At 51.2% G+C, this 16,831-nt stretch overlaps 7 protein-coding genes across 7 annotated transcripts, besides 1 other annotated feature; 5 read left to right on the top strand and 2 right to left on the bottom strand.

Annotated features, from left to right (window-relative positions):
- Nucleotides 1-190: 190 nt before the first annotated feature.
- On the top strand, nt 191-2,517 carry NFIA_075760 (uncharacterized protein; the record flags this gene model as incomplete). Its single annotated transcript, XM_001259542.1, has 3 exons — nt 191-1,920; nt 1,981-2,052; nt 2,118-2,517. 3 exons carry the CDS (start codon nt 191-193, stop codon nt 2,515-2,517), a joined length of 2,202 nt encoding a protein of 733 aa, XP_001259543.1.
- Nucleotides 2,518-4,306: 1,789 nt separating this feature from the next.
- On the top strand, nt 4,307-6,495 carry NFIA_075750 (putative serine/threonine protein kinase (Nrc-2); the record flags this gene model as incomplete). Its single annotated transcript, XM_001259541.1, has 5 exons — nt 4,307-5,201; nt 5,294-5,467; nt 5,523-5,648; nt 5,717-6,098; nt 6,156-6,495. The coding sequence occupies 5 exons, from the start codon at nt 4,307-4,309 to the stop codon at nt 6,493-6,495; spliced, it is 1,917 nt and encodes a 638-aa protein (XP_001259542.1).
- Nucleotides 6,496-7,442: 947 nt separating this feature from the next.
- NFIA_075740 (DASH complex subunit DAD3 family protein) lies at nt 7,443-8,015 on the top strand (the record flags this gene model as incomplete). The annotated part of the gene is made up of 2 exons (XM_001259540.1): nt 7,443-7,619; nt 7,740-8,015. The coding sequence occupies 2 exons, from the start codon at nt 7,443-7,445 to the stop codon at nt 8,013-8,015; spliced, it is 453 nt and encodes a 150-aa protein (XP_001259541.1).
- Nucleotides 7,894-7,933: a microsatellite.
- A 421-nt stretch (nt 8,016-8,436) lies between the features above and the next one.
- On the bottom strand, nt 8,437-9,733 carry NFIA_075730 (mitochondrial 37S ribosomal protein uS5m; the record flags this gene model as incomplete). The annotated part of the gene is made up of 2 exons (XM_001259539.1): nt 8,437-8,654; nt 8,713-9,733. The coding sequence occupies 2 exons, from the start codon at nt 9,731-9,733 to the stop codon at nt 8,437-8,439; spliced, it is 1,239 nt and encodes a 412-aa protein (XP_001259540.1).
- A 410-nt stretch (nt 9,734-10,143) lies between these two features.
- Nucleotides 10,144-11,739, top strand: NFIA_075720 (tRNA (uracil(54)-C(5))-methyltransferase; the record flags this gene model as incomplete). The annotated part of the gene is made up of 1 exon (XM_001259538.1): nt 10,144-11,739. One exon carries the CDS (start codon nt 10,144-10,146, stop codon nt 11,737-11,739), a length of 1,596 nt encoding a protein of 531 aa, XP_001259539.1.
- A 349-nt stretch (nt 11,740-12,088) lies between these two features.
- NFIA_075710 (actin-related protein 3) lies at nt 12,089-13,615 on the bottom strand (the record flags this gene model as incomplete). Its single annotated transcript, XM_001259537.1, has 4 exons — nt 12,089-12,988; nt 13,066-13,427; nt 13,492-13,514; nt 13,581-13,615. 4 exons carry the CDS (start codon nt 13,613-13,615, stop codon nt 12,089-12,091), a joined length of 1,320 nt encoding a protein of 439 aa, XP_001259538.1.
- A 1,156-nt stretch (nt 13,616-14,771) lies between these two features.
- On the top strand, nt 14,772-16,557 carry NFIA_075700 (asparaginase family protein; the record flags this gene model as incomplete). The annotated part of the gene is made up of 5 exons (XM_001259536.1): nt 14,772-14,814; nt 14,867-15,088; nt 15,203-16,204; nt 16,272-16,381; nt 16,447-16,557. The coding sequence occupies 5 exons, from the start codon at nt 14,772-14,774 to the stop codon at nt 16,555-16,557; spliced, it is 1,488 nt and encodes a 495-aa protein (XP_001259537.1).
- Nucleotides 16,558-16,831: the final 274 nt, after the last annotated feature.

The following is a 16,831-nucleotide window of genomic DNA, read 5'->3' as shown; positions in this document are numbered from 1 at the left end:
GTCAAATAGATCGCGTCAAAGTCAGGGAACCCACTCAACCTCGGGGCCTCGTTTACGCCACCCTAGTCGCCAGCCAAGTGATCCTCCGCAAGGAGCTCTGGCTCAAGCTGATGCTGGATTCGCGAGATTTCTCAAGGAGCACGAGTCACCTAAACATCAACGTGTCACTGCTGGTGGTCGAATCGTTCCAATGAATTCTCAGGGCTCTGCACCTCAGAAGAAACTGTCAGCGATTGACCAAACCAAAGATGACCGGGGTACATTCTCTACTTCGACAATCGGAAAAGGCATGTCCAAGGCCAAAGACAAGAGAGAATGGTCCGAGGATATTTGCCCTCATTCCGGTGCCGACTCGTCATCTCCGCAACCCCAAGGAATACTGGCGACGCACGCGAGATTGTCAAGTATAAGTATGAATGACAAATCGGAGCCGCGGATTCCGGCTTCGACGTTGATTCCTACTATAGCGCCGGTTGCACTAGGTTCTTCCATGATTTCGCAGCCCAATGCGGCCTTCCCGCTGATGAGCCAACAATACTTTCAATTTGAATCACAATTTCAGGAGCCTCATGCACCAGCGCTGCAGAATTATGCTATGTATGGTCTTGCGGGGTATCCGTTCGCCTTTCCTCCATCTCTGCAAGGTTTGAGCGCATCGAATGTCATTCCTTTCATGTCGTCCGCATCGCAGGCGCAGTCCTCTGGCCTGGTTACGCCATCCGATATAGCTCCATGCAGCAATATGATCGGTGGATACTCCACCATCAGCCAATCTTCGTCAATTCTGGACTCGTTCGTTCCAAACCATGCAGCACAGGGATATCATCAAGTCGGCGGTCAAATGGCAGCTGTCAATCAGTCACTGTTCTCAATGGGGCCTTTCCTGGAATCCTCGCTGCGCAAATCTCTGAGCCAGATCTCGATCGATTATGCAGCCCTGTCAACTCAGCTTACGAGTCTCGATAGATACATGGCCATGCATACTTGGGATATGGATCCCTGCGCGAAGAAGTCCTTGGTTGAACAGCGAAAGAGTTTGGTGCGAGAGTTAGATGTGGTGCGGTCGTACAAAGAACAGTTGGAAGCAACCCTCAGAGTCTCAAACGAACCTGGGAGTCAGAAGGAAAAGGGGGCTGGCGTCGCAGCCCAATCGAACAATTTTCTGTCTCAGAACGTGATGGCCAATCAATTCCATCTGGAAATGCCCCCTTCTGCTTCACAATATGCGATACCTGGATGTTCCATGCTATCACCGGTCAGTGCGCTGCCACCAGTTCTCCCGGTCGATCAGCCTGTGGACCCGTATTTTCAGTGGCAGGCCAGTCAGAATGTGAGAACTCTGGACAATTATTTTGAATTTCAAAATTTATCCTCAGGATGGAATACTTCGATGGCGTCTAGGCTATCCCAACGCTGTCGGAAGCCTAACTCGGGATCGAAGTCGGCCAGAGTCAATACACGAGCTAAAGATCTCGTTGACGGTAGGGCGAGAGAAGGAAAAACAGGCCTCAATGACGGCTACACGTCCTTTACGAAACCATCATACTCCGAACTCCGTGGTACAGAGCATATAATTGGGGATGCCACGCGAAAGGTCGATGCCGTCAACGAACTTGCTCAAGGACTGTCACGAGTCTCAATGCAATCGCCGTTGCTAGACAGCCATAGCTACAGTGAGAAAAACGCAAAGGTCCAGTCCTACCGTCAAAGGAAATCGTCCACGGAGTTGATCAAAGGCGCCGGGACTTACAGGCCGGTTGTACCACGGCTCAGAAGACCTTGGGCATCTGAAATGCCGATCCAACGAGCGCCTATTCGGCGTGGCGAGATGTCTTTCAAGACAGATGAGGACGCTGATAGCAAGTCATCATCGTCCTATACATCGACAACGGATTCATGGGCTACTGGTCGTAGTGAGGAGTAAGCGTTTCTCTATGCCTGCCACGCCTAGTTCAAGGATATTATCGCTGACGAACCCAGCAAGCGTTCGGTAGGCGAGGACTTGCTCCACGGTCAACAGAGCGGAAACGATTTGGAAACGCATCAGGAAAGGTAAGGGCTCCCCTATATCAGTAGGGACAGTTGAGCTAAGACACGTGAACTCGTTGCCATAATAGTCGACGCTATCCCAACCTCGTTGCCGCAATAGACAAGGTGCACACTGCACAGCTTTCAAATGCTAGTGCGTCACATTCAAAAAGTTCACAGTCGCATAGCACAATCGCATATGGACCGCGTCCTTCTACTTCAGCGACTAGTATGACTGATTTGAGCGAAGAAACGAGCTCTGTCAACGCGAAGCAGGCGAACCCACAACTACTCACGCAGTACTTGAACAAGGATCACGGCTTGCTTGTTCAGAAAACTACGGCATTGGCAGTGTCTCAAAATGTGAATGCCCATGCGTTCCTCGCTGGTGTCGAAGGCATGCTAAACAGACCCTCTCTGGGCGATATCAGTCATGGTGACGACAAGATGCAGGCCCTGGCCCAGCACGCAAAGCTGGGAAAAGTTTGACAATCATATGCGATGGGGGTTGTAGCCTGTAGTATTTACCAGGAGAACAAGCGAGTACATCTGCAATCACCAAGTCGGCTGTTCAGGCCATAGACCCCACAGGTGTTCGGGGGGTAAGACTCCGATTAATTGGTCTTCGATCATAGTATAATCAGTTTCTGCATAGTTTAGGATGGCTTCTTGAGCAGGCTCATTGGATTAGCCCCAAGGGGGTCCCGGCTCTTGAAGCTAGTAACATCACTTCGCGACAGGACGTCTTGTGTACTTAGCACCATAGTATTCAGGCAGGAGTTTAGCACTTTTTTATACATGATAGTGTGTTAGGTTGATTAGGAGCTTCCCGCAAGCCCAAGCCGAACCGAAAGCAAGTTCTGCGTCATCAGTGAGTATCCTCAAGTTTTCAGGCAGTTCATTCATAATGCATCGTCAGTACACATTCCGCAACTTGGTTGTACATTCCAACGTAGAATCACCAAGACTGCTCTGATGAAATGCGGTCTAGGCTGTCCTGGTGCCCCCAAAGGTTCTCCACTGTTAAGGACGAGAAACCGGGTCTCCTTGCATGGTAACAAACGGCAGAAGGTCCACCAAAGAGTATTGTGACTTGAGTCTCGACTTCTCCCTAGTACAATCACTCCACATATCGACAGTGACGCACTGATACCTAAGTGTACTCCGTCGTAAAACTCGTAGGTACCGGTCTTTTGACACTCACACGAGATTGGCAACTTCGGCAATAGATCGGTAGATATTTCAATATTGGATGACAGTGTCACCTGGACTCACTGGAATAGTGTTGTGTTTTCTTTTCCGTCAACACTATTTTCCGTAAGAAGGGTGAAGCAAAGACAAGATCTGGCCAATGTGACGAAGAGTGTGCCTGTCCATCTACGTATCTTACCTCAGTCCAAACGGTTCACTGGAATGAGTAAACTTAATCTTTTGCTAAATTGGGTTGAATCCGTGGCTAAGAGGCGAACAGCATTGAGGAGTTTGATTGGGTTGAATCCGTGGCTGAGTGGCGACAACATCCAAGAAGAAGAATACCGTTAGTACGTACTTGATACATAGACTGATAGTGGATGTCTGGATGGTTGGATATGTCAAGTGGATCGCTCATATTTGGAGTTTGGATAATTCCATTGTCGCCTCCATTGTGGTTGTACCGACCCTTATTAGAGGTATCAGCTATCAGATGATTCTCTTCTATCATTCTTCCATCAAACTTCGATAAACCGGCTATCTATACCCCGTAGTGAAGGTAGTCTGGTCGCTAGTTCACCATCTCGAAGGCCTTGACTAAGCCTGGAATCCCTCCACGTCTCCACTTCCGCTTCCCTCTTTCTTGTTCTCTCTCTCCCTCTCTACTCTCCTCATCCCTCAGTCCCCTTCTGTCCCATCCCCATCCTCCTCGGTAGATCGAAGAGAAGAATTCTTTGTTGTCTCTCGTTTGAAACGTATTTCTATCTATCATTTAGGGATATTTTAACATCTCAGTCCCACCCATGCGAATCGTCCCCGCGGCCTCTCTTGTTCCAGGGTGCACGTCCCTCTAAAGCGAGTTTCCTGGGCATCTTCAACCAACCAACAACTCTGTACCGCCAACGTTGTCCCTGCGATTTCCAGTCCGTTGCAGGCCGCCCTCCCACACGGCTCGCCCTTCGTCTATCCTCCTGTGCCGCATTTCATCTTCCTCTCTTACTCGGACAATCTTTGGATCTCCTCGCTCTTTCGATAGCAAGGTACAGGTAGACGTTCGGTGGTATCTTCAATTTCGCTATCCACCGGCATGACGCAGCTTTTCGCTTCTAGTCCGTCCGGTGTGACGAATGAGAAACGTGGGAACTTCCCCGGTCTATCCCTGGCTTCCAAAAAACACAATGAATCGAGCCATCTCCCGACAAGGATAAAGAATTTCTTCCGCATCAATAGTTCCAGCAGCAATGTCACTCCTCATTCCAGCAGCGATCGAGAACGAGACCGAGACGCCAACCCGTCCACCGGCGCCAAGGCGGAGGCGAAGTCGACATTCAGACAATCCCGTTTCCTACCTACTATCGGTCGCAATCGCTCAGCCACCGTCGCAAGTGAAGGCAACCCGCTCGACGAAGGCGTCTCTCCTACTGCTACTGCCAATCCGTACTTCGTACACCAGGGTCAGCCTTCCCTGCAGCATCGCAACGACGGCTCGGTCCCCTCCTCCCCTCCAGACACCCCTGAAGTGCAGGTGGATGGTGTCTCTGCTGCTGAGCAGGCTACGACCGCCAACAAGGAGGAATTAGCGCGGAAGCTTCGCCGGGTTGCGTCCGCACCAAATGCACAGGGCCTTTTCACGCAAGGTCAGTCTGATGCACGTCCTCAGACCGCGGAGATGGGTAAAGAGCCTCTACTCGAACAATCGGGGGCCACTCAGTCTCAAGTTTGCCTGGTAGGAGCCTCTGGAGATTGTGACATTAGTACACTTGCCGTACCCAAACTGGGCCCGAACAACAAGATCCCGAGTCCCGGTCAGATTCGCAACTCGGCTGCCTTCCGCAGGACGTATAGTTCGAATTCGATTAAGGTCCGGAATGTGGAGGTTGGCCCTAGCAGTTTCGACAAGATCAAGTTGATCGGCAAGGGAGATGTAGGCAAGGTCTACCTTGTTCGTGAGAAGAAGACGAGTCGTTTGTACGCGATGAAAGGTAAAGTTCCGCAATTCTGCCGTTCATGCGATGCCATCCAATTGATAGCTTTGGACTTACTGGGAAAATACATACTAATTGTACCTGAATAGTATTGAGTAAAAAGGAGATGATCAAGAGAAACAAGATCAAGCGGGCACTGGCCGAGCAGGAAATTCTTGCTACGAGCAACCATCCGTTCATTGTGACTCTGTACCACTCTTTCCAGTCTGAGGATTACCTCTACTTGTGTATGGAGTACTGCAGCGGCGGTGAATTCTTTCGAGGTGTGCAACCCAGTGCAATTGTCCCAGAGCGTATTACTGATCACATACTGCGCAGCACTTCAAACTCGCCCAGGAAAGTGTATATCGGAGGATGCCGCCCGTTTCTATGCCGCAGAAGTCACTGCCGCTCTAGAATACCTCCATCTCATGGGATTCATCTATCGCGATCTGAAACCAGAAAGTGAGTTCTTTCCCGAAATCCAATGCGATATCAGTGTTCGCTCGTTGCTAATGACGGTATCTTGGTAGATATTCTTCTTCACCAGTCTGGCCACATTATGCTGTCAGACTTCGATCTGTCCAAACAATCTGGACCAGGCGGGGCCCCTACTATGATTCCTCCTCGCAGCGGCAACTCCGCCACGTCGTTACCCACCATTGACACCAAGTCATGTATTGCTGACTTCCGAACAAACTCGTTTGTTGGCACCGAAGAGTACATTGCCCCGGAGGTCATCAAGGGTTGCGGACATACCAGCGCGGTCGATTGGTGGACTCTGGGCATCTTGATCTACGAGATGCTTTACGGGACCACGCCCTTCAAGGGCAAGAATAGGAATGCAACGTTTGGAAACATCCTAAGGGACGAAGTGCAATTCCCAGAGCATGCGGGGGTGCAGCAGATCTCGAAGTAAGTCTGCCGTCGAGCCTTGCTCTCATTCATCCAAACTGACATTTTCATCCGCAGTTTATGCAAGTCCCTGATTCGCAAGTTGCTGATCAAGGATGAAACCAAGCGTCTTGGCGCTCGAGCTGGGGCGTCGGATGTCAAGACTCATCCTTTCTTCCGGCAGACGCAATGGGCGCTCATCCGCCATATGAAACCGCCCATGATTCCACACCAGAGTCGCGGAACGGACACGGCGAATTTCCGTAATGTCAAGGAGAGCGCAAGTGTCGATATTGGCGGGACTTCGAAGCCCAAGGGCGTCCCTCTAGAATCCGGTCTTGCCACTCCCAACGGAGAGGTGGCTGATCCTTTCGAGGAGTTCAATAGTGTTACGCTTCATCATGACGGAGACTTTTAGCTGGTTGATCCATGAGCTCGCAACAACAACTATACGCTTTTTTTTTTGGGCCTCCTGCGACAAAACAAGACTGCCTAGCGGCGCTTTCAGACCTCTGACGTGAGGTTACTTTCATGATCATGACGGCATGAAGATCTGTGTTCGAACGTTGATATTCTGTTGCACGTATTAACTTGGAGTTTGGCGTGTCTAGAGCTATCCCACTGGTTTTATTCTTACATTCTGCTTTGGTCAGGGCGATTGTGGGCTTTCTTTCGGTTTTCTAGGACAGTGCGAGTCCTGTCTTCGGACGTGCTATGCTTTGTGGGCGATTTCGGCTTTCTCATATTCTTTTCGATTCCACGACGCGACAGTTCCATCTTCTCTTTCCGTTACTGTCACTATTGCAGAAGACGGCGTTTTTCGATTTCAATTATATTAGCGGACCAGTTCTGATCCATCCCGTCATTGGAGGTCAGCGTCGAGTGTACTAATTACTCGGGCGTGGATTATTTGACTATTTCGTGTTCATGTATCTGTTCTTCCTGCAAAAACGAGTGTTGTGACTGTCCATAGGAGGAGCTGGACTGGCCTCATAACATGGGAGTACCCAAGCGGTCACTGAATGGATTCTAGCATTTCTTGATTTCAGAAGATTAACAGCAATAGAAGTCTGTGTAGAATATCCGTGATCCATATTTGAGATTTTAAGTTAAACATTATGCAGTAAATACATGATGTGGTGTTTCCTGACTGACTTGGATGATCTACTAGTTCATAGGAAACCTGCCGCGACCCAAAGACCCAAACAAACAATCCTACCAAAGTCAAACAAACAAGAGCAGACCCCCTCGTCGAGGCCTCGACATCAAGCAGGTCCGATAACCAGAACATCCAACGAGACCGAATCCCAATATCAGCTCTCCTTATCCGCCAGGAACAGAACCACCACACCCTCGCAAGTTGACATGTTCTCCTTCGACGAAGACCCCGCCTCCGCCGCCAGCCGCGACTGCTGCGACTGCGCTCCCTCCTCCCCAATAACAACCGAAAACCCTCTCCTGCGCGCCTCGAACCCCCTCGTCTCGGATCTCGAGCAGGAAGTCCTGGACGAGTATACCCGGCTCCTGGGGAATGTGAACAAGGTACGCAGGCTCTCCGCCTACGCTTACGCCTCATCCCCATGCACGAACCGCCACTAGCTAGCTAGCTAGCTACGTACTACAAGTCTGAACGCGTGATACTAACGATGGTGGGGGGAAAAGTTATCAGATAAACTGGCCGGGCTAGCGGGGGATCCGACCTCGTTGACGCTTGATGGGTTGAGGCTGCTGGAGCGCAAGACTGCGACGGTGTGTACACTGCTCAAGGCGAGTGTGTATAGTATTGTGTTGCAGCAGCAGATGATCAATGAGAGCGAGGAACAGCAGCATCAGGAGCAACAACAGCAACAGCAGTACGAGGAGGGGCAAGATGAGCAGTTCCAGGGGCAGGGGATGGGGTATGAGGGGGATGTTAGTTTTACGGGGAGGTATGCGTGATTGACAGAATAGGATGTGCATGGGCATGGGCTTGGGTTTGTATGGGGTGCATGGACTGCATTGGTTTACCCTGATTTTTTTTCTGGATGCGTTATGGCGGGTTGTTTGTTACATAGATTGGACGGGTTCAAGACGGAGTTTAGTCTCATGGATAGACTGGTTTTGATAATATGGCAGTGGCTTGGTACAAGTACATGGTAAGAAGACATGGAGAGTAAAGGAAGCCCAAAACAATTATATACACCGCCGTAACGCAGCAAGCATTGAGTGAGAATGCCGCTCAAATTGTGTCCATAATCATACAGCCGACTCTATGCATGATAAAGACCCGTCAAGATGTCCCTCTGTGTCACAAACCAGTAGAAAGACAGCATTCGTGGGTGAAGATAGTGGTGCATCAAATGAAATTGCAGGAGATGGATTAGGCTCTTCCCGAGTAGTAGACTTTGCGCACATCGACCAACTTCTTGCCCCGGGCCCGAGCGATGTCTTCCGGGTTGCGCTGGCTCATCAAAGCCTCGTAGGCGGCCTTGACCGTGTTCATGGGATTCCTTGAGCGGGCCACACGAGCGGCAAGGTCGTGGATGCCACATGCACGGCACATTTCAAAGATCAGATGCTGGCAACGGAGACCGAATCCTAGTACGGCAATCGTCAGCTACTGTCCGCTACTGATAAAAAAAGGTAAATGTCTTACCTGGAGGGCGGGTCATCAATTTCAACTCAACAGCTCCCACCTTGCCCTCGACATCCCCGAAGATGGTCCGGTCCTCGTAACGAGGAATGGGCTGCATGTTTCGAATAGCTCTGTATCTGGACTGCGTCTGAGCATCGGCCGGTTCTTCTGATTTGGCTTCGCCAATTCCGAGCAAACCGTTGCCATTACCAGCAATCGACAAGCAGTACTGACGACGGACCTTACCCAAGCGGGTCTGGTTGACAACCGCGTGGGAAACGAGCGTCTTCGTCCTCAGATCCTGAATCTCCCTTTGTGAATATCCGGTAGTCAAAAGGAGCTGCTTCAATGCATCTGTAATCTCCTCAGACTCTCTGGCCTTCGGGTCTGTCTCCTTGAAGAAATTGATCTCCTTCCGCTCCCCACTGATGGACTCTCCAGGAGCAAGCAGATCGGGAACCAAAGCACTGTGGGGATTCAACTCGTTCTCCTCCTTGCCATGGGTCATACGGAGAGTCTCCGCGAACCGTACCCAGTCGGCCGCGGTGGGATCTCTGGGAAGCTCTGCAAGGAAACGGCCAAAATCCTCTGCGAAGTCGCTCTCGCTTTTCAGTTCGGCATTGTAATCGGTATTGGTCACGGGCGCCCGGACGTGCTTGTCTACCCCAGGTTCGATGGTCGAGAAATCATCCAGGTAGTGAAACTTCATCGGATCCCGACGGATGGCAAACTGCTCTGCTAGATCCTTGGGATCGATTGCCGCCTCACCGGCTTCAATCGCGGCCATCTGCTCGGGTGTATACTCCTCCTGCAGCCTTGCTTTCTCTTCTTCCGTGTAGGGCTTGAAATCCTCCGGCTTAAGGGACCGGGAGATCTCCTCCAAGGACTTCAAATTATCGGCCTTGACATTGGGAAATTTCGGCTTCCGGTTGGCGAGCTGCGCTGGGGAAGGATGGAATTGACGGCGAGGCACGCGAGGGACCGCGGAGGCAGGCCGAGAGAAGCTGCAAAACAGACATCTAACCGGTCGGGCGACACTCATTGTGACGAAATGCAGCTCCCCGGCAAGGAACGAGGGGATGTCGCGGTATTGGCGATATAGATGGGCCGCGTGATGGAGTAAGTGAGAGATGGCAGAAGGGAACAATCGACGGGACGGTGAAATTCTCAGCGGAGAGCCTCCAGCCAATCCGCGTCCGCTCTTTCCGCTGACTTCTTTTTCTCCGCCATTTTTTTGGGACCTCTCCATCCAGTGTACTATTTTACAGCTCTCGACGGATTACTCGGTTTCTGTTCACGAGTTCTGGCTTAATGTTCGCTGTGAGATCAGTTTTCTCACTGTCTTTGAAGAACCGCCTTTTTACTACGCAGCCTAGTCGTTTTGCGCATTCCAAGAAAGCCTTCTTCCCTCATATCTTGCCGCATCGCAATGCGCCATTGGCTATAAACGCCATGCAGAGTTCTAACAGAAAACCTCAGACGGACGTGAAGCGGCGCAAGAAGGGCAGAGCCGATCGGACGAAGAATTCCGGTTTCGATGAAGTCCTTCAGACCGACATTGATAACCTTCTTCAGAAGCATAAACCCGAGGCAGAAAACGATGCTTCCACTCCATCACCCGTATTACCCGAGCTCTTCACGGAGATCGAAGTGACAGTGTCAGATATATCTTCCACTGGAGATGGTCTCGCACTCTCGGGAAACAAGGATCATGTCTACGTCGTCCCGTTCACTGTCCCAGGCGACAAGGTGCTTGTCAAGGTTGTCCGGCATCATGAGCCTTTATCCCACAGTGTGACAGACTTTATCAAGGTGCTTGAGCCAGGGCCGCAGCGCAACGATGCCGCAATCGGGTGCGGGTACTTTGGCAGGTGCTCCGGATGTCAGCTGCAGATGATGTCTTACGAAGACCAGCTGGCGCACAAGAAGCGTATTGTCGAAAAAGCTTATGCCAACTTCTCAGGGCTCATTCCCGAGCTGATCCCCGCCGTTGAGGGCACTTTCCCTTCGCCTTTGCAATACGGATACCGGACCAAGTTGACACCACACTTTACAGCTCCTGGTGGTCACAGCGCAGCTAAAAGAAGGAAGTCCGGTGAGGTCCCAACCGAAGTCCCTCCAATCGGATTCACATATAAGAACCGGCGCATGGATGTGGACATTGAGGATTGTCCGCTGGGGACAGACATTGTTCGGCGGGGCCTCAGGAGCGAGAGGAAGAGGGTAGCCGACAACCTCCACAAATATACTAAAAAGGGTGCAACGCTTCTGATGCGCGAGTCTACCAGGCGCATCCCGAAGGACTCGGCCGAGGCAGAGGCCGGCGCCGTACAGAAAGAGGGCGAGAACCCACCGGAATCAGAGTCCGGCGATGTCATTCGCATAGAGCGCGATAACTACATCGAAGAGAAGCGATGCGTGACCGACAACAACGCTACCTCGGTTGAATACATCGACGACTACATCTTCACCAACAAAGCCGGCGCTTTCTTCCAGAACAACAACTCCATCCTCTCCGGTTTCACAGAGTACATCCGCCAACACGCGTTCCCCAAAGGCAACGAACAAGATCCCAAGCCGATCAAGTACCTCCTCGACGCCTACTCCGGCTCCGGTCTCTTCACCATCACCCTATCTCCTCTCTTCAAATCGAGCCTCGGTGTGGATGTAGCGGCCGACTCGATCGCGTCCGCCCGCGAGAACGCCCGCGCCAACAACCTCCCCAATACCGGATTTGCCGCCGCAGACGCCGCAACCCTCTTCAAGAACGTCCCATATCCGCCCGAACAGACTCTACTCGTCATCGACCCACCGCGTAAAGGGTGCAGCGATGATTTCCTCCGTCAACTGCTGACCTACGGTCCCCGGCGGGTTGTATATGTCAGCTGCAACGTGCATACTCAGGCGCGCGATGTGGCGGTCATGGTTCAGGGGGATATGAACTCGAGATATGAGATTGAGAGTATTCGAGGATTTGACTTCTTCCCGCAGACGGGACATGTGGAGGGAGTCGCCATTTTGAATAAGGTGCCGGTCACTTCATCTTAGCATCTTTTGTACCATATAAAAGTAATTAAATGTCAGCGTAACTTTACCCATCTATGCTCACGGTTTAGGCGGCGTTAAGGTGCGAAACTAAAAGTTCAAGCGGGCTTTCGGGTGACATTGGTCCCATTTGCATATATGTACATTGTGGTTGTTGTTTACATTGCCATTCGGCTGTCAGACTTCAGCGCACGCAGCGTCCTTGTCGTCCCTCAACGTCCTGAATCTGTAAAGGCAGCCGTGTCAAGCAGAATGATCTAAATTTTCATGACAGAAGAATAACTATAGACATGGATCGACACAGGGCTAGCAGACACAAGTTTCAAGCAATTAAATCCGTTGTTGATTTACCTTAGGTGCTTCCGGGACCACCCAGGAGGGCAAATCGGCGGACAATGCTGGGACCAATCTCATCATACTCTGCCTTGGTGTGGCAGTAGCTCCGGAACTCAGGGGTCTGTCCCAGCAGACTACCACCAAACCAAGGGCCGTGTCTCTGTCTCTTGTGTGTCACAACAGCCACGTCCAAACCACCGCTCTTAGCACCACCGCTGCGAGCTTCCGAGGCGCGAATACGAGCATCTACCAGGTGTCGGATATCGCGCTGTAAACGACGGCCAAAGTCCTTGTACAAGGTCGATCCACCGGACAGGACGATATTCTTGTAGAGACCTCTCCGGACATCGATGGGCGAGGACTGAATTACGCCGTCAACGACTTGCGGCAAGGGAGTCAGGAAGTCGGAAGAGTAAATTTCAGGGTTGAAGAAGATCTCTGGGGCAAGGAAGCGCTCGTAGCCGACGTCAATTGTCACGCTCCGGCCGTTAGGGGAGGTCACGGTATGCTTCAGGAACCGATCGGGCTCGCGGTCATAGCGGGCAAACTCCTTGACGATGTCAGGGCACACATAACAGTACTCCTCCTTGACCCGCTCTGCCGTCTTCAAGCTGCTATCCGGCTCGCCTCGGTCGCGCAGCAAGCTCTGTACGAAGTAGGTAATGTCTCGACCAGCGATTGGGATACTCTTGATGGATGACCCGATGACGTAGCCTTCCGCGACCGGAATGACATGGGTCACACCATCACCAGAGTCAATGACCGTTCCAGTAAGGGATCGATCGGTCACTTTAGAGGACGTCCATGAAGCAGCGAGGGCAAGCACCGCTTGAACGGCAATGTAAAGACCAGCACAGTTGAACGACTCGAACATGATCTCTGCGGTGTTTTCGCGGTTCTCGGGAGGATTCAGGGGCTGAAACGAAGCACATATCAGTATGATTCGTAAGGTCAAGATAATATAATGCAGTCCATCAGGTCTCATGAGCATACCGGTTCAGTAAGCAGGAAGTAGTGATCTTCGGGCTCGACGCGCAGGTACTTAAAGATCGAATTGGACCAGAAACGTTCCATAGCATCCCAGTTCTCGATCTGACCGTGGCGAATCGGGTAGTTGATGCCGTAGCCAGGTCCATTGGCAGCCGCCAGAGCTTCATCACCGATGAAGAAATCCAAATCCTCGGTTCCACGCTTTGCCGACAAGTTCGAGCTTGACCCAGAGCCTGCTCCCAGAAATGATGGCTTATTCGCAACAGGTGGTCGGCCACTCCCGGAACTGCCCGCGCTTCCGGCGCCTACCTTGCTGGCAATCGCAGTAGGGAAGACGAACGAGGGTGAATCGTTGCCGGCGAAACCTAAGATTGTGTCAGCCTAATGCTTGGTGGATGCCAGGTAGCCAGGAGTCGGATTGAAACTCACCAAGTTTGGAGTAACCGGTACCGCTGAGCACCAGAAGATACCATCATTAGCCGAAATACAAGAAGAATATAGCAAATACATCAACATACTTGTCCATGACAACGGCCGGAGTCTGGGACGCCATGACGGATTGGAATGTCCCCTATTGACAGGTCACGATAGGATGAAGCGGGACCGCTGAAGTTGGGCCGAAGCCTGATATATCAGAAATTGAAGAAGAGATCGATTGATCAATTGGTTGAGTAAGGGGAGACTGTAGGAAGCACCGAGGAATAATAGTCGTGGAGGAAGACGAGGATGAGGGGGAGGTGAAGGCGGGCAGTAACAGTACTACTTAGGTACCTCGTGTATGGAGCAGACTAACTATGGAGATCCAAATACGTAGTTGCCAAGCCATGTCATGTGCTCTCCGCAAACCTCATAGTTGCAGGTTATCTATTATTGCACTGAAGATGTAGCAATACTCAGTGTTTATTAACTCTGCATAAAATCAATCATGATAGTACAGAGCATTGTATATCAGTGTAATCAGGCACCAAGGCGGTGACAGAAGACACCTGAGGTTCCTGCTGCTCTCACAGAAGATATGCTTCTTCCTAAAAGGGAAGGCACTCTAGCTTCTTCTCCAGCCTTGATCGATGGACTTTGTATGTCGTCCACCCTGTGTCTGCTGTTTGTTCCCTCATGAATCTCCTATTCATTCCTATCCACTCTCCATATTTATTCTTTCAACTTCTGGCTTTGGAGTCTGCTCCTCATGTTTCCTCATACCAGTGTCCGCTCGTTTGTCATAGCCTTATCCCATCAGTTTCCCTCATCTCTGATATACCTCAGTCCCACTCATTCCTTTGAGCAGAAGAAAGCTCTTTTTGTATTATTGCTCTCTCTCTATTAGGATAACCTCTCCCTCATTCTCATAACAAGAAAGGAAAACGGAAGGGGACCGAAGTGGTGGACGTCCTGCTCTACTACTCTGCTCGTTAGCTTGCTCTTGCTCAGTGCTCTATGCTCTGCGTTGAGATGCTAGCGACTCGACTGCAGTGAATATCAATCGCGCTACCGCCTCCTGTCTGTTTTTGTTTGGGTCACAACTCGCGTCTGCACCGCTGTCTTCTGGCCTCAACCTCTATCCACTGTCACAACAGCTGGTTGTAGCTGGCCGCAGCTTCCGGATACTCCCCTCTTCTATCCTCAATTGAAGTCTCTTGTCTTCAATATGAGCCAACCACAGAGAGGTGGAGGTATCTCTGCCATCTTCGTCCATGTAGGGGCGGGATATCATGGCCATGGGAATGAGAGAGCCCACCTTCAAGTATGCGAAAAGTAAGTCTTCCATCCGCCTGCGGATCCATGATCTACGTCGTTCACGTATCAGCTTTTGGTCTGACTGCCAATAGCGCTTGCAAAGCCGCAATGGGCATTTTGAAAAGCGGTGGATCAGCTCTGGATGCTGTTGAGATGGCCATCATTGTAATGGAGGATGACGAGATGACAAATGCTGGCTATGGAAGCAACCTGACGATTGAAGGAGCTGTCGAATGTGATGCTACTATTGTCGACCACCATGGCAGGAGCGGCGCAGCTGGAGCCGTCTCGCGTAAGTTTCTCTTCTTTCTTCTCAGCTTCACGATCGCCTGTTCTTGTGTTGTTTATTGGACTGTCCGCCCATCCCAATTATGGCCTTATTGCTAATGTCTTTGGTTCGCTTCAGAGGTGAAAAACCCGATCTCTCTAGCGCGAATGCTACTTGAAACCTCCGCAAAGCCTTTAACTTGCCACAGAGTGCCTCCAAGCTTCCTCGTTGGTGAGGGTGCAACGGACTTTGCGTATGAGCAGGGATTGGTCATACTGCCTCCTGACGGTCTCATATCGCGCTTTTCGAAAGAGAGATGGCACCGCTGGCTGCAGGATCTTGAGGCTGCTGAACTGGTCGAAAGGAAACGGGATCCTTCACGTTTCCGCATGGAAGAAGATAGAGCATCCTTCCTTCGTCGGCCAATGCTGAATCGTAATCCAGCCCGCCTCATTGACAATACGCGTTTACGCCCACATCTACCCAGCTCTCCCTTTACCGGAGTCGACTTGCTGAACCCTCTTCCTCGTCTCCAGACTCCTGTAGGCGGACAAAGCATAGCTCCTGCACCACCAGCTATGCCTTCGAACCATGGACACGGCATGGGTCCTGCAAGTGGACAACCTATGGCTGTGGCAGGTGGACAAAGTATGGCTTCTGCACCTGAGCAAGGTATGGCTGCCTCAGCCAACACCCATGCAGATGGTGCGACTTTCCGCGCGACTCCTACAAAAGCACCTTGTGCACCTGACACTACTTCCACGAAGGCTCACCCAGGCGCTGCAGATGAGGATGAAGATATGATCAGCGATACAGTCGGGGCTATAGCTGTAGACTGTTATGGCAATATTGCGGCAGGTTCTTCCTCTGGCGGGATTGGCGCGAAGCATCGCGGTCGAATTGGGCCTGCCGCGCTGGTGGGCATCGGCACCTATGTGATTCCTGTGGACCCCAGCGATCCCGAACAAGTATCAGTCGCTTCAGTTACATCGGGCACAGGCGAGCACATTGCTACAACTATGGCTGCGCAGACGTCAGCTGCAAGACTCTATTACTGTCAAAAGAGGCGTAAGGACGGTACTTTCGAAAACGTATCCGAAGACGAAGCTATGAATGCGACGATAGCCACTGAGTTCATGGGTGAGTTATTGTACTCCCTATTCCTTACGACCATTGATAAAGAACAAATCGTTTACAAAATGCACAGAGCATCCCGGCGTGAAAGCAAGCCCTTGTGGAGGCGCTATCGGAATCTTGACTGTCAAGAAGACGAAGGATGGGATTTTCTTCTACTTTGGTCATAATTCTGATTCTTTTGTAAGTACTCTGTACAAGTTTGGTCTCCTGGAGAACCTGTACACTGAACTCGCATTATCTTCTAGGCTCTCGCTTCCATGAGTAGTGAGGATAGGAAACCGCTGTCTGTGATGTCTCGCAACCAGGGAAATTCGACTATTGCTCAAGGTGGCCGCGCCTATCGGGCCAGAAGATAAGGTATATGATTGACGGCTCTCATGACTGACAGCCAGGTTCGCGCTGATTCGAATGCATCACTGACTTGCGCTTCGTAGCCGCGAGAATGGATCAGAGCATCACTGGCGTAAGACTATCTTTACAAAAATGAGTCCCGTTGATGCTGCACTCGAATGCCGACTGCAATTGCCCCTCTAGTTCGCCCGGACCGAATATGTGAAATTACACGCCAAGTCTTGTCGGAAAACCAGATACGAGTGAATTGACCGTCTAGGATTGTCTCACGGTTGCCTT

This window comes from Aspergillus fischeri, genomic scaffold, assembly GCF_000149645.3.
Source record: "Aspergillus fischeri NRRL 181 1099437636264 genomic scaffold, whole genome shotgun sequence".
In the NCBI taxonomy this organism is placed as follows: Eukaryota; Fungi; Ascomycota; class Eurotiomycetes; order Eurotiales; family Aspergillaceae; genus Aspergillus; species Aspergillus fischeri.
The sequence above is the reverse complement of the archived record's forward strand: the minus strand, read 5'-3'. Positions and strand labels throughout refer to the sequence as shown.